Source organism: Oryzias latipes, chromosome 2 (genome assembly GCF_053564925.1).
Source record: "Oryzias latipes strain Hd-rR chromosome 2, Olatipes_Hd-rR_3.1".
Taxonomy (NCBI): Eukaryota; Metazoa; Chordata; class Actinopteri; order Beloniformes; family Adrianichthyidae; genus Oryzias; species Oryzias latipes.
The window spans coordinates 30710288-30723618 of NC_136238.1; the positions used below are offsets into that span (position 1 = coordinate 30710288).

Below are 13331 nucleotides of genomic sequence, written 5' to 3' on the forward strand. Positions count from 1 at the left end.
CAACCACGGACTCTCACACAACTCTGGGTGATGCAGCTTCAATGCGGCATCATTCAAATTTTTAGTCACGTACCAACTATGTGGAGCTGCAGCTGCGGGTTCCAGCTGCTATCCAGCAGTCTGCGCTGACGACAGAGCTCCTCCTCGTTCTGGACGATGGTTCCTTCAGCAGCAGAAAGTTGTTCTCTGACAGAACCTTCCTGAGGTTCTGAAGACATGGTTCCTGCTCCGATCTTCAGCTCCAACTCCCACAAACACCGCCGTCCTCTTCACTGCAGCTCCGATCGATCATCTGCTAGTCTCACAATCCCAGAAAAAGGTCCAAACAGAAACTTTTCTCCTGTTTGGAGATTTTCCTGAAAGTTCCTGTGATCCTGCAGGAGTCAGTTCTGCTCAGCCTGCAGAGCAAACAGAAAAGACTCTGGAAGCTTCCACATGTGAAACTTCAAGACAAAGAATCCAAACAACAACATCTGATTGGTTGACTTTTGGAGGGAAAGCTGCAACAGTCTTCTGTGATTGGTTCAGCCGTCCCTGCCCCCACTAGTCCACTGCACAGGGGGCAACATTCCAGGGGGGGTTGGTAATCTCCTCCTTCTATTGTTTCTGCCCCACTGGCTCTTTCAAAATAAAGGCTTGTTGTAGCAGAAACCTGAATGGAACATCAGAATGGACTCAAACTGCTGCTGGTTTCAAAGCCTCGTTCTCAACTTCCAGCTGAACTCTTCATGAGTTTGAGCGTCTGTGACAAACTCTACAGTTGAACAACAGCAGTGAAAATCTCCATGGATGTCAACTGGGAGAGAATCAACTTGAGATTTCCAAGAGTTTCTGCAGGAACTCATCACAAAGTCAGGAGCTGCAAGGCCTGATGGGAGATCTGGGATCCTATTTTGACATGAAGGAAACTCCTTCAAACAGGAAAGATTTCATCTGACACGATCACTTTGATGATAACATGAAGATGGATCCCAGTGATTCAGCTGAAAAACATCCCATAATACTGTTCTAGATGGTTCTAGAGTGGTGTGGAGATTTTTAGTCTTTTCTGCGGTGAGAAGGTTAGGGTTAGAAAATAGAGATTTTCTCTCATGACCTCAATATTCATGTGAATTTATAAACTGTAACCCATAATTCAGAAAAATGTACCCAGTAATTCCAGAATAATTCTCACACATACAGCAAATAAAATTTTACTCAAATTGAATACAATTTTACTCTGAAAAAGACAGTATTTGGTCCCAGTCTAAATAGTCAAATTTACTCTCCAACAGAGTTAAAATGATAGAGTTTAGATCCAGATTCCAGCTCAGACCAGGAAAACAAAGACGTTCATGGATCTATTTGTCTGCAGGAGGATCAGAATGGAGCAGAGCAGAGAGACTGTGTTCTGCAGAGTTTAGTTTTTAATCTACAAGCTTTTATAAACTGTTTCTGTTCATCAGGACAGGATTTTCTTTAGGTTTTTTTGACACAGGAACGATTTTTTAACAAGATAAAAAATATTAATGAAAAACATTTATTTAGTGTTTCTTATTGCTTTGGGTAAACATTACATAAAAACAAGGTTTTAAAAATATATGTCTTCAACCATTTGGCTGAGCAGGAAGTTCACTGATATGTGATATTATTTCAAATGTACTATTGTTCCCTGTCAAAGCACAAAAGAAAACTTTTATTTGGAGTCTTGAGAACAAAATGAAGCAGAAGATAAAAGTGGAGATGAGAAGTTTTTGCCTCCTTTATCTGCCTGTGATGTGATGAAGGCTTCAGTTTCTGTCTCTGCTGCATCGACTGTGGGAGCAGAAGTTCAACAAACCTGTCTTCTCTGTTGCCTTAAAATCCCTCAAGTTTTCTTTTTAGAGCTCATGTTTGCACAAATATACATAGATGATTAAAGTTTTTGAAAAGTGACTCAACTCTTTCCACAAAGTCCCAACAAAAACCTGAAATCACCACATTCTGACCTCAATCCAAAGTGACAGAAAAGTCCTGTTCTTCTTTCTACACTCAGTACCTTTGTAATGTAGAGACAGAAGAACATTAGGAAAATCATTTTATTCAGACTTCTTGATTATAATAAAACAAATTACAGAGAAAAATTCATCAAAAAAGGGAAAGAGAGGAGAGGAACCTGAGGTAAACCTGCAGGATGTAAACATTTCTGTCAGCATCTTAACAGCAGCAGCTTTGATTGGTTTAGATCAGGGGTCGGCAACCTTTTTTACTCAAAGAGCCATTTGGGACCGCCCCTAATAAAAAAGAAAGCACTCGGAGCCACAACCCGTTATGACATCATTATATATATTATGCATGTATATATTATTCAAAGGTGCTCATTACGTCGATCGCGATCTACCGGTCGACCTTCAAGGACATGAGTGTAGATCACGGGCCAGAAAAGATTAAAAAAAAAAAAGTACTTCTTTAAAATCCACCAGCCAATCAAAATCCTCACTGAGAAGTAAGGGACTTGATTGACATGTAGATTGGCCAATCGGACATCATCTGAAGCATACGTCGCTGCAAATGCACATTATGTTCTTTAAAGGATGATATCGCGGCCACGTTGGGAGGAGCTACTGGTTCTGGTCTGATCGCTGCATGGAGCGATGTGTTTATCAATGCTTGGTAGACACTGAGAATGTGGAGAGATCAGGTTTATTGTTTTGAAGAGTTCTACTTAGTAATCATGTTTCCATGTTTGACTTCATAAAATCATCCCAGAGAAAGTCTCTGCTTCAACTCCCGCAGGGAAAGCTGCGTCTCAATCTGACGCCCGTGTTTGCATCTCTCTGACAGAGTTTGAAGCTAAAGCCCCTCCTCCGCCTCTCCACCTGCTTTTCCTCTCTACCTGTTCACCTGTTCACATCCTCTGCAGCTGAGATTTGTTTCCCCTGCGCTCCTCAGTGTGTCTTACACAGAGCGCGCAAAATACGGTAGTCGGGTCGCTCCAGCGCAGCACAAGGATGAAAGAGCCGGACGCAGGTTATAGCGGGGATAGAGCGGGTTAAGCAAATGAATGGAAGAAAGCGGCCCACTGAAGAAATATTCAATATTGTACACATTTTATTATTAGTCTGAACTATCTTTTATTTAGAATTTTTTTTCATTTTATCAGTCCAGTACGGGAAAAAAACACAATCAAAACTTGTGTTGGGTGGTTTTTGTCTGGGTCTGGCGGTTTTCAGATGACTTTTGGGCTGGAAACCTGTGACTCTATCTGGCAACGCTGGCGCGAACTCTCAGTCTGTCATCAGCGAGTTGGTCTCTGCCCCACGGCACGTCAAGTTCCCGGCAGAAGATCGGAGTGTTTATTGAAGCCGCCCCGCGTGCCTCTCCCTGCTATCAGCTCTGCAGTTCTCGCCCGATAAATACGAGATCATTACGAAGCTGTTTTTTACGTGGCTCGCGCTTCGTGCGGAGCCAGCAACGCCTTTGAAATGCCATGAAAAATGAACAAACTAAAATAAAATTTAATTATTATAAAATACTCATTATTTTCCAAAGTCACAGGGAGCCACAACAGATGGATGAAAGAGCCACACGTGGCTCCGAAACGATGGGTTGCCGACCCCTGGTTTAGATCATAATAGTTTGTCTTAATAAACATAAAATTCAGTTTTCTTCATCGTCTGAGGATATGGAGCAGCAGTTCTGAGGTGAAGCAGAAGGACAAAGAGAAGTGGTGGAGTACAGAACATCTACAATGAAATTCATCTAAAATATTTAAAATAATTCTTGATTTAACCATCAAAGATGTTTGACCTCCATCCAGACACATTTAGAATCTCCAGCTGCAGAAAAATGTGTCAGATTTCTGTGTCGCTTCCTAAAGCTGAGAAAAAAACATTTTCAAATTAAGATTTTCAAATTACAGATTAATGAAGAGAAAAAACAACAAACATGAAATAAAACAGGCTTATAAATCTACACAAAGACTGAAAAGGATCCCAGTGCATCATGGGATATCCCCTTTTATCAACTGAGACTGTTGTGGCAGAACTCGTTACAAAAATCCATTTCAGGTTCCAACAAACCAACAGTCCACTCAGACAATGTTTCCTCCTTCAGTGTCACATCCAGAAACACTGAACAGTCTTCATCAGTGAAGAAGATTCTCATCTTCTCCCCAGCTTCCTGCTCTGAAGGAAACATCTTCATTCATCATCATGGACAGCCAGACCAACCTCTGTAGAAACACAATCCTCTAGTTCCAGACTAAAGAAATGATCCCTGAAAGTAGAGTCTTAGTGAGTTCTGGATGTTGTTTGTCCTCTTCTGTCTGCAGACAGGAACTCCTGCTCCTGGTCTCCTCCTGCAGAAATGTGTGCTGCAGATGCCATGTTTGCCACTAGAGGGCAGCACAGCAGCTTCAGTCTTTGTCATTGTTGCTGTGTGAGCCTGAAGGAGCTTCAAAGTGAGCTGCAGCTTGGTTCAGACAAACCTCCACATTCACACACAGATGTGATCCTGAAGAAGTCTGAACAGAACATTTCAGGAGAACTCTTCAGTCCAGAACATGAGCCTGCATTGTTCCTGAAACTGGGATCAGAGTTCTGCTCTCTGCTCCAACAGAACCACCTTCATGAGCTCCTGGGGCCTGTTGCACAAAAGTAGGATAAGGGATTAAGCCAGGATATCTTGGTGATCCTGGCTCAATTGATCCCCAATCCGGTTGCACTAAAGCTGGATAGGGGGCAGGAGGATATGTTATGGTATAAAATACCATGGAGATTTATTCTGTGGAGCTAGCCTGCTCCAGACCAGGCTAAATTCCAGGATCTATTTAATCTCATCCCTAACGTCAGTCAGCAGTCGCCAAAAATGGAAACCAATAGTTATTTCACTGCTCACTATACATTGTTATCACATATAACTACACCCACTGTCATTATTTAAACGTTTGTGATCATTAATTTCAATCATTTTGGATAAATAATGAGTTTTAGATGATGTTGCTATCATTAGATAATTTACAGTTTCCCATAGACTATAAGGCTATATGTAAAATGATAGAATATTAGGGCCACAGAGGGAAAAAAGACAAGTCATAATATTGTAACCAGTTGTTTTAAAGGAGGAAAGTTGTTAAAATGACAGATGTGGGGCATTTCGTGAAATTGTACCTCAGTATGGTTTCATAAACGAAGACATGCTGATGTGCCAGAATATGAAGTATCACATTGTCATAACTATCAAAACTGTAAAAAGAATATGTTGCTTTTCTGCAGAAAGAACCAGCCTCATAAATTTATGACTTTATCCTTTTTCCTCAGTGGGGCCCTAGTACTCTGTCATATAAACAAATACACATTCCATTGAATATGAAAACACAATGTGTAACATTCCTTCCTCTTTCGGCTTCTCCCATCAGGGGTCGCCACAGCGAACAAGTCGCACGGTAAACTTGGCAATGTTTTACGCCGGATGCCCTTCCTGACGCAACCTTTATATTCCTTTATTGAATAAGGACAAAACAAAGCAGGTAAACTACACTCACACTTTGAATGAACATAAACAAATTATGGAAATGATTTCCACATGATTAGATAGCCTTACTTGAAAATAAATGAATCATATTGGTCCTACTTAATGTACTTAGGTTCAAACTAATACATTTAAGTTGATTCAATCTAAATACTGCAGTTGGACCCAAATTTAAATTAATATTGTTGCTCACTCTCAGAAGATAAAAGTTGATCCAACTTAACTGAATCACTTCAATTGGTCACACCTAAGTAAATTAAGTTTATTCAACTTAAATTTGTATGACTACCTAACACTAGGGATGGCCCGTTTGACACGGGGCTTCGGCGCGCGGTTCACCTTCATAAAACAGTGTTTCGGCACAATGTTTCGAAGCGTGTGTCAACCAGCGCAGATCACGTGATTGATGACGTATGACGCGCCAAATGCATCACTCACCTGAACCAGGTTTCAGATCTCAGGTGTGTTTGATCAGAAGGGCGCGCTGTTGTCTATAAATACAGATGAATCCCAAACAACGTTTCCCGACCAGTTCTGTTGTTTCCCGTGTATCGTAAGAATCAACGTCATGGCACCCGGTAAAAAACGTTCTGTGGCTTGGGATCATTTCAACTTGATTTCTCCAAATAAGGTAATACACTATTAACGTTATTTTATTAGTAGCCATTGCTGATTATGTCAGTTTTATAGGTATGTCTGTCAGTTGAAAGGAATCATTTTTATTCTTTCCATTTCTTTCTTAGGTGCAATGTTTGATTTGCAAACATGAATTTGCATTTAATGATAGTACATCCTCCATGATGCGACATCTCCGCTCCGTTCATCATGTTGAAACTCCGCAGTCGGCAAATCAAGCCTTCAATCCACCTCGTATTGGTAATAAGAATATATCCAACTAATGGCACATTAAGTTAGAATTAAAACAGATAGCTCAGTGGAAAAATCAGTGACATGTGAATGCTGAGGTTGTGGGTTTGAGGCTCAGCTTCTACAATTAATGTTTTTTTTTTTACCTTCATATGTATATTTTGCAGTGTCAAGAAAGCAAGAACTTGATTCTGCATCGGTGGATATGATTGTAATGGATGCACAACCATTTTCAATTGTTGAAGACAAAGGCTTCAAGGTAAGGTGGCTAATATTATATAGCATTTACATTATTTATGTTTTTGTGTACATAATAAGCTGTATTTTATTTGTCACTATTAGGCTTTTGTCAACCTTTTGGACCCATCCTACATAATTCCTAATAGGAAGGCCTTGAGGACAATGGTGGAGGAGAAGTACAAAGCCAAAAAGGAGAAGGCTTTAGATGTGGTTAGCAGGGCCTCTGCTGTCAGCCTTACAGCAGACATGTGGACATCCATTAACATGGACGCTTACTTGGCTGTAACATGCCATTTTATCACCGAGGAGGTAGGTATCCCCTGCTTTGTGCAATGCTTTGGTTTATGTATCTCAGTTTGACTTTGTTCATTCTAGGTGGAGCTGGCCTCTGTGGTCTTGGGGGTTCTGAAGTTTCGCCAAACCCACACTGCAGCTCACTTGGCTGAGGCCAAAAATCTTCTCATGGAAAAATGGGGAATTAAAGGGAAGGTGCGAGCCAGATCAATAAAGTACAAGATCATTCATCAATATGGCCTCCCAATACCTAATATACATGATTTGTGAACATGTTGTAATCTTTCTTCCAGGTGACAGGCCTGGTTACAGACTGTGCTCCCAACATGGTTGCATGTGCTAATATATTACTGCTTCGGCACATAATGTGTTTTGCACATATGCTTAATTTGGTGGTGAAAAAGTCCATTGCCCAAACCCCTGAACTAGAGGATATCCGAAGTAAGGGGCGTAGGATTGTCGGTCTTTTTAAATCCAGCACCACAGCGAAGGAGAAGCTGTCAGAGATGCAGCGACAGCTGGCCAGGCCAGAGCACAAATTAATACAAGAGGTGAAACATTTTCTTTTTTTTCCATCTAAGATTTTACATGTTTTTGCAGTTGTTTATTGTGTTACTTTCTTCTCTCCTTTAAAATGTGCTTACTGTCTTATCTTAGGTGGAAACAAGATGGAACAGCACATTTAATATGTTGGAAAGGTTGTTTAAGGAGAGAGAGCCACTGGGGGCAGCTCTGGCCACCCTCCATACAGACCTTCCTCCACTCACCTCAGAGGACTACCAGGCCATACACCACTGCTTGAGCATTCTTTCACCGTTTCAAGAGGCCACAGTTGAGCTTTCGACAGAAAAACGAGTGTCAGCATCCAAAGTCATTCCCATGGTCAAAATGCTGAAACATTACATCTCAAGCAGGTGTGGTCAGATCACACACCCACTTGGTGAAAAACTGGCCACTAACTTGAAGAACAATCTCCATGAGAGGTTTTCAGCTCTGGAGAAGGTCACTGCTCTGTCAATGGCAACCTTGTTGGACCCAAGGTTTAAAGAGCTGGGTTTCTGCAGCCAAGGCTCTGCCCACACGGCCATAGAGCGACTCACTAAAGAGTGTGCTGCAAGAATGCAGGCGCTACTTCCAGAGGCACAGCCACAGTCGCCACCTAGAGAAGGTCCTTCAAGTCAGCAGGAAGATGGTGGTCTCTGGGCCCTGCTGGACAGGCATGTGGGGGTTCAACAGCAGGTGACCAGCACAACTGCCAGTGCAACAGTGGAGGTTCAGAGGTACAGTAAAGATTAGAATCCTCATCATAACTTCTGCTCATTTTAGACTGGTGCATGACAATAGGCTATTAATGTCCTTCTAGGTACTTAAAGGAACCTCACATCCCAAGGACTCAGGACCCACTGAGATACTGGGTTACCCACAAGGTTTTATACCCACATCTCTACAAGCTGGCAATGAAGTTTTTATGCACACCAGCTTCATCTGTGCCTTGTGAGAGGATCTTCTCCAAGGCTGGCGAAATCGTCAGCCAAAGACGAAACAGGCTGAAGCCCAGCACAGTGGAGAAAATTCTGTTTTTAAATAAAAATCTATAACATGTATCCCACCCAGTCATGTTAGACCCTGGTTCACAATCACTCATTCTCACTTTATACATGGCATTCACAATGTAACACAAGCACTTCTCACAAATCTTCAAACATTGTCTTTGTTTTATTTCCACACTCAAGTGTTACAAGGGCAAGGAACTTAGTGGAGTAGATGATATACGTCCTGTCTGCCACCAGATGCCGCTGTTCTGTGTGGTTTCGAAGCCCCAAATGCTTCATTCATTTTTCTGGCACATTTACACGAAGCCCCATGAGAGCTTCATGGGGCTTTGATTCCCATCCCTAGCTGAGAGCAAGAAGTAGCCAACAGGAAGCAGGAAGTGCACCAGCTGACCAGGAACTTATATAATAATGGATTAGATTTATCTGCGCTTTTCCAGACGCTCAAAGCGCTTACAGTGTGTCCATCATTCACTCACTCACTCCTCATTCATACTTGGTGATGGTAAGCTACGGTTGTAGCCACAGCTGCCCTGGGGCAGACTGACAGAGGCGTGGCTGCCATTTCGCACCTACGGCCCCTCTGACCATCACCAGGACATTTATACACATTCACACACCAGTGGAGCCACACTGGTGGCAAGGAGGGTGAAGCCGCAGCCCCCCCCCCCAAAAAAACACAAAATCCCCCTGGCAGCATCTTGTCAGAATATTATATGTTGCTCAGTAATAATCAGACTTTGTCACCTTTCCGGTAGCCATGAAGCCTGACACCCACGAAGAACACGGGGCAGGAGGCTCCGCCTTTGTTTATACAGACACGTAACTTTGCGCTCCACAAAATAGTTCCCAAACAAAAAAATATAGTGATATTCATGGAAATCTAACAGCGCGCGTTCATGTTTGGTGTTACACAGTGACTAAGAACAGTATACCCCCCCCCCCCCCCCCCCCAACACAAAATCCTCCGGCGGGCGGCCGTGTCGTGCACTTAAGAACGCACGCAGCTTGTAATGGAAATGAATAATTAGAACGCAGTAAATTTGTCGTATTTCCTCGCAAAACAGAAACTTCTGTTGTAGAATGAGGATGTGTGTGTGTTTCTGAAACAGGGCACTTGTGTGTAAGTAGAGTGCGCATGTGCCTCGTGCTTCTAAGAGACAGTACTGACAGCAGCGCTCACGCAGGCCGGTGCAAGGAGAGAAGGAGGAGAGTGATAAAAGGTTTCCCATAGGAACCCTTGGCGTCTGAACACAGGATTATCAGCAAAGATGAATGTGTTTAATGTGTTTATTATAGTTTGAATCACGTGCCATATACAAAACTTAAAAAAAAAAAGTTCGGAAAAGATGCGGTGATAATGTCATCAGGATAAAACTGAACTAAAAGACGGTTTATTTGAACAACACAACAATTAAGATTTGTATCTGAACTAATATTTTATTTTTTTATTTTCATCAATAAGTGTTAAAATATGAGGAGAAAATAGCATCAAAAAGGAAAGGAAATCCAAAGTTGATTTTTTTCTGATTCGTCTGAAACTGACGTCCATCTGTTCATTATCCTCTGGCAATAAAAACATAAAGTGGTTGTTATGGAGATACAAATCAACAGAAAAACAGTCAATTTGAAAAAAAGTGTGTTTTCCACCAATTTATCACATGTAGTTCTTACCAATACGATCATCCTAATCAATGTGTTTTTCTGAGTCTGTTGAGGATGCTGATCGTAATGATAATCGCTCATGCAGAGCAGCAGGATTTTGGTCCAAAGTCTCCTCTGTAGCTCACACTGTAACCCCCCCTCACCCCCGCCTGCAAACAGAAGCTACAAGACTCGCGTGGAGCAGCAGGTTCATTCTAGCAGCCACAGATCTTTTTACAAGTGGGTTGTGGAAAATCTCTCAATAAACACCAAAAAAAAAAATAATTTCAGACACAACTTATGAAGGAAAAGAACTTTATGTTAAAAGAGGAAACATGAAATGAAAATACTTAGAACCCAGCAGATCTAAACGCTACATAGTTTGTCCAAGTGGGGTTAGTGTGCATGCACGATTCAGCATTAGTACGAAACACAATTGTTTAAGCCACAGTCCGTGCACATCATTTATCAGATTTTTTAACCACTGGCACCTGGGGGGCTCCGTATATTTCAGCCCCTCAGAGCTGAACCTCATACTCTTTAGGACCCAGCAGCGTCTTGACTGCTGCAACTGGAGTCACGTGATTTCTGTAGAGAAGTGAGGGGTCGCAGAAGTGAGAAAAGTCGCAGCCATTCATGCACACACACAAACAGACACACAGAGGGAGGAGTTCTGCTCTTCGTCAGACAGCAGAGTTTGTCCAGCAGACACAGACGTTGGAGTTTCTCCATTTTCTTCTTCGGTGAGTCTTTGTGTAAAAGTTGTTTTCTGTTCTCATCTCATGATCATGAAGCTGTTGTTACTGATCTGTGAGGAAAAGAGCAGCAGACAAACACAACAGGTCACTGACTGACAACATGGCCGCTGAAAGTTTTCATGTGTTGAGACGGTTCAGAGAATCTCTGGTCCCAGCAGACCAGCATTGCGTCGCGTAGGGCGCTGGCCAAACCGAAGTTCGGAAAGTTATTTATAGTTCGTATTTTTTATTATCACAGCTGTTTGTTAACATAGATTTACATGAAATGATCAGTAACAGAAGCTCATTGATTGTAACCGATTGAGCACCGCAGCCGCTCCTCCCTCGCTTCCTTCCTCCCTCAGAGAGCGCGCCCCAGCGCGTCTCTCGCGGGGACGCGCGCGGGGGAGCGCGCTGTTGCTTACTTGTAGTTGAACCGTGTTTACATCTGATGAGAAGGCAAAAGAAAAACAATCGAGGGCTCAAAACAGAAATGCCAGAAATGTAGAAAGAATGAAGAAAACTTCCTGTAATGGTTGAGAGACAGCAGGAAGGTTCTAGCAGTGATAGAAACAGAGTTGGAAACATTCAGGCTAAAGATACCAGCAGTGGTGGTTCCACACTAACTCACTCACCGGGCAAGGAACACACAACCCCGCGCTCACACACATTTGACAACATCCGTTTGTGTTCTCTATCTTCTGTTTGGCCATTTAACACAAAATGCATGAATGTTCTAGACTCGGATTCCAGGGGGTCAAACTCAGTCACACAGGGGCCTAAATTAAAACCATGCTTTAGGTTTTAGGCAGAACAAGATAAACATTTACTGAAAAAAACTAAAGCTAAACTTTTAGACATTTAAAACTGAAAGTTTTGAACATAAATATGGATAAAAACAGCAACATAAATCCAATTTTGCTCTCCGTAAAATAAATTCTCTCAAAATTATACAAATATGAAGATGCTGCAGAACAAAAGTCTGGAAATGTTAATAATAGGAAAGAAATAACAAATCATGTCTTTCTGTTTTCTTTGCTCTTTTGTCAATTTTTAGAGCTGAACTCCTGCATCATGTTTAGAAATAATTTTGTTTCTGTTTTGTGTGTCTTTGTGAAACATTTCAGAGGATTTGATTTTTTTAAAATCTGTTATTGTGAATATCATTTTTAGGTCTATAAAACATTAAAAACTAAATCATAGAACTCATCAGTGGGATTACTCCAAAAATATTTGGCATTTCCCTAATTTAGTGAAACACCAACAGCAGAAAAGCCTCCAAAAAACCTCAATAAAAAACCACTTCCGGCTATCAATAAAATGGTCCCAAGTGTCTTCCAGCTGTACTGATCAGAATTTACAGAATCACTAATCATGGAGAAAATAAAGGAGCTTGTTTGTTCTGATTTTGTTTTAAATAATTATTTGAACTAGATGTACCAAAACACTGATAAAGTTTTTATCCTTTGAAACAACACTGAATGATGATAAAAGCTGCTTCTAGAAGGTAGAAGTATGTGTGATGATGGTTAGATGGTGATTTAGTTTCTCTCTATGTTAAACGTGTGGATAATTATTATTTTTGTCAGTGACTATTAAGTTTACAGCCTTTTGCTTTTAATATCACTTTGCCTGAACGACATTTTGGATCTTAGTTAAACATTTGGAGATTTTTGACAACAATGAATAATTTATTCATTAATAAATTAATAAAATAAATTAATATGCTTAAAATAAAAAATGTCTCTATTTTTACATATAGTTTAGTCTGTTTTCTTTTGAAAATCTTCCCAACACAAAGTTTATATCAAACAGCTTTGACGAAGGTGAGAGAGAATCAGGACAGATGGACGGAAACTGGTTGGTCTTATTGTGGACACTCAGGACAAAGACAGTTCATACCAAGGCAGTCATTTTAAATAGTATTCTTATTTTAAAAAATAAACATGCATTAGCAAGATGTTTAATTATTTCAAACAGTTAATAATCCTTGCTTGGCCATAGGATCTAATTTTTAATTATATCTTATTTAATATTTGTCATATTTGCCATAGGATTTAGTGGAGAAGAACATAGACTAGAGGTTGGTGATGCATCTGATATCAAAGAGAGCAGAGATGACTTAAAGAAGGAATAATTCAACTATTAAAGTCACAGAAACCTAGATGCTCATTCTGGTTTAAACTTCTGCTGAAAACATGTTCACTTATTTTAGGAAAACAAGAGCAGACATACATGACAAGTCAGTCCCAACAGAGAAGAACGAGGAGAGACGACGATGATGATGAGGGAGAAGAACAGAGAGGAACAGAGGAGATGCTGGGTCATTTAATGTGAACAAACACAGCGACTCAACATTATAACCTGCTAAAATGTTTTTTATTTAAATAATCAATATAATTCTGAACTTCATGGACGTTATCTTCCATCTTCTTGGTGCTTAGCATATGAAACAGCGGCCATTTTGATCCAAATTCTCAACCCCATTACTTGTTTTAATGTTAGG

The 13331-nt window shown here is 40.9% G+C and overlaps 3 protein-coding genes and 1 non-coding gene across 6 annotated transcripts in view; 2 read left to right on the plus strand and 2 right to left on the minus strand.

The window, feature by feature from the left end:
* LOC144987029 (uncharacterized) overlaps positions 1 to 822 on the minus strand; it is a 48238-nt gene extending 47416 nt beyond the window's left edge. The window contains exon 1 of the mRNA XM_078935884.1: positions 74 to 822. Coding sequence (XP_078792010.1) covers positions 74 to 218 — 145 coding nt within the window. The 5' untranslated portion in view covers positions 219 to 822. The remainder of the gene's footprint in view (positions 1 to 73) is intronic.
* Positions 823 to 4046: 3224 nt separating this feature from the next.
* Positions 4047 to 4252, minus strand: LOC144990741 (small nucleolar RNA U3). The gene has a single exon (XR_013654697.1). It is a non-coding gene; the product is annotated as a small nucleolar RNA U3 (small nucleolar RNA).
* A 2284-nt stretch (positions 4253 to 6536) lies between these two features.
* On the plus strand, positions 6537 to 8495 carry LOC111947960 (E3 SUMO-protein ligase ZBED1-like). Its single transcript, XM_078936946.1, has 6 exons — positions 6537 to 6616; positions 6700 to 6906; positions 6973 to 7086; positions 7185 to 7442; positions 7549 to 8171; positions 8255 to 8495. Exons 1-6 carry the CDS (start codon positions 6563 to 6565, stop codon positions 8487 to 8489), a joined length of 1491 nt encoding a protein of 496 aa, XP_078793072.1. The 5' UTR covers positions 6537 to 6562; the 3' UTR covers positions 8490 to 8495.
* Positions 8496 to 9537: 1042 nt separating this feature from the next.
* LOC144986772 (uncharacterized) overlaps positions 9538 to 13331 on the plus strand; it is a 62249-nt gene continuing 58455 nt past the window's right edge. Inside the window, exon 1 of one of the 3 annotated variants that reach the window (XR_013650626.1) lies at positions 9538 to 10831. The gene's annotated coding sequence lies outside the window, so the exon portion shown is untranslated. The remainder of the gene's footprint in view (positions 10832 to 13331) is intronic. The other 2 variants (XM_078934834.1, XM_078934830.1) reach the window with 2 other exon arrangements.

What these genes read in the sequence shown, in the direction of transcription:
- LOC111947960 (XM_078936946.1), top strand. Translation starts at nt 6,563, where the DNA reads ATGATTGTAATGGATGCACAACCATTTTCAATTGTTGAAGACAAAGGC. An exon ending in TTGAAGACAAAGGCTTCAAG is followed by an intron (nt 6,617 to 6,699) that starts GTAAGGTGGCTA and finishes TGTCACTATTAG; the next exon opens with GCTTTTGTCAACCTTTTGGA. An exon ending in GCCATTTTATCACCGAGGAG is followed by an intron (nt 6,907 to 6,972) that starts GTAGGTATCCCC and finishes TGTTCATTCTAG; the next exon opens with GTGGAGCTGGCCTCTGTGGT.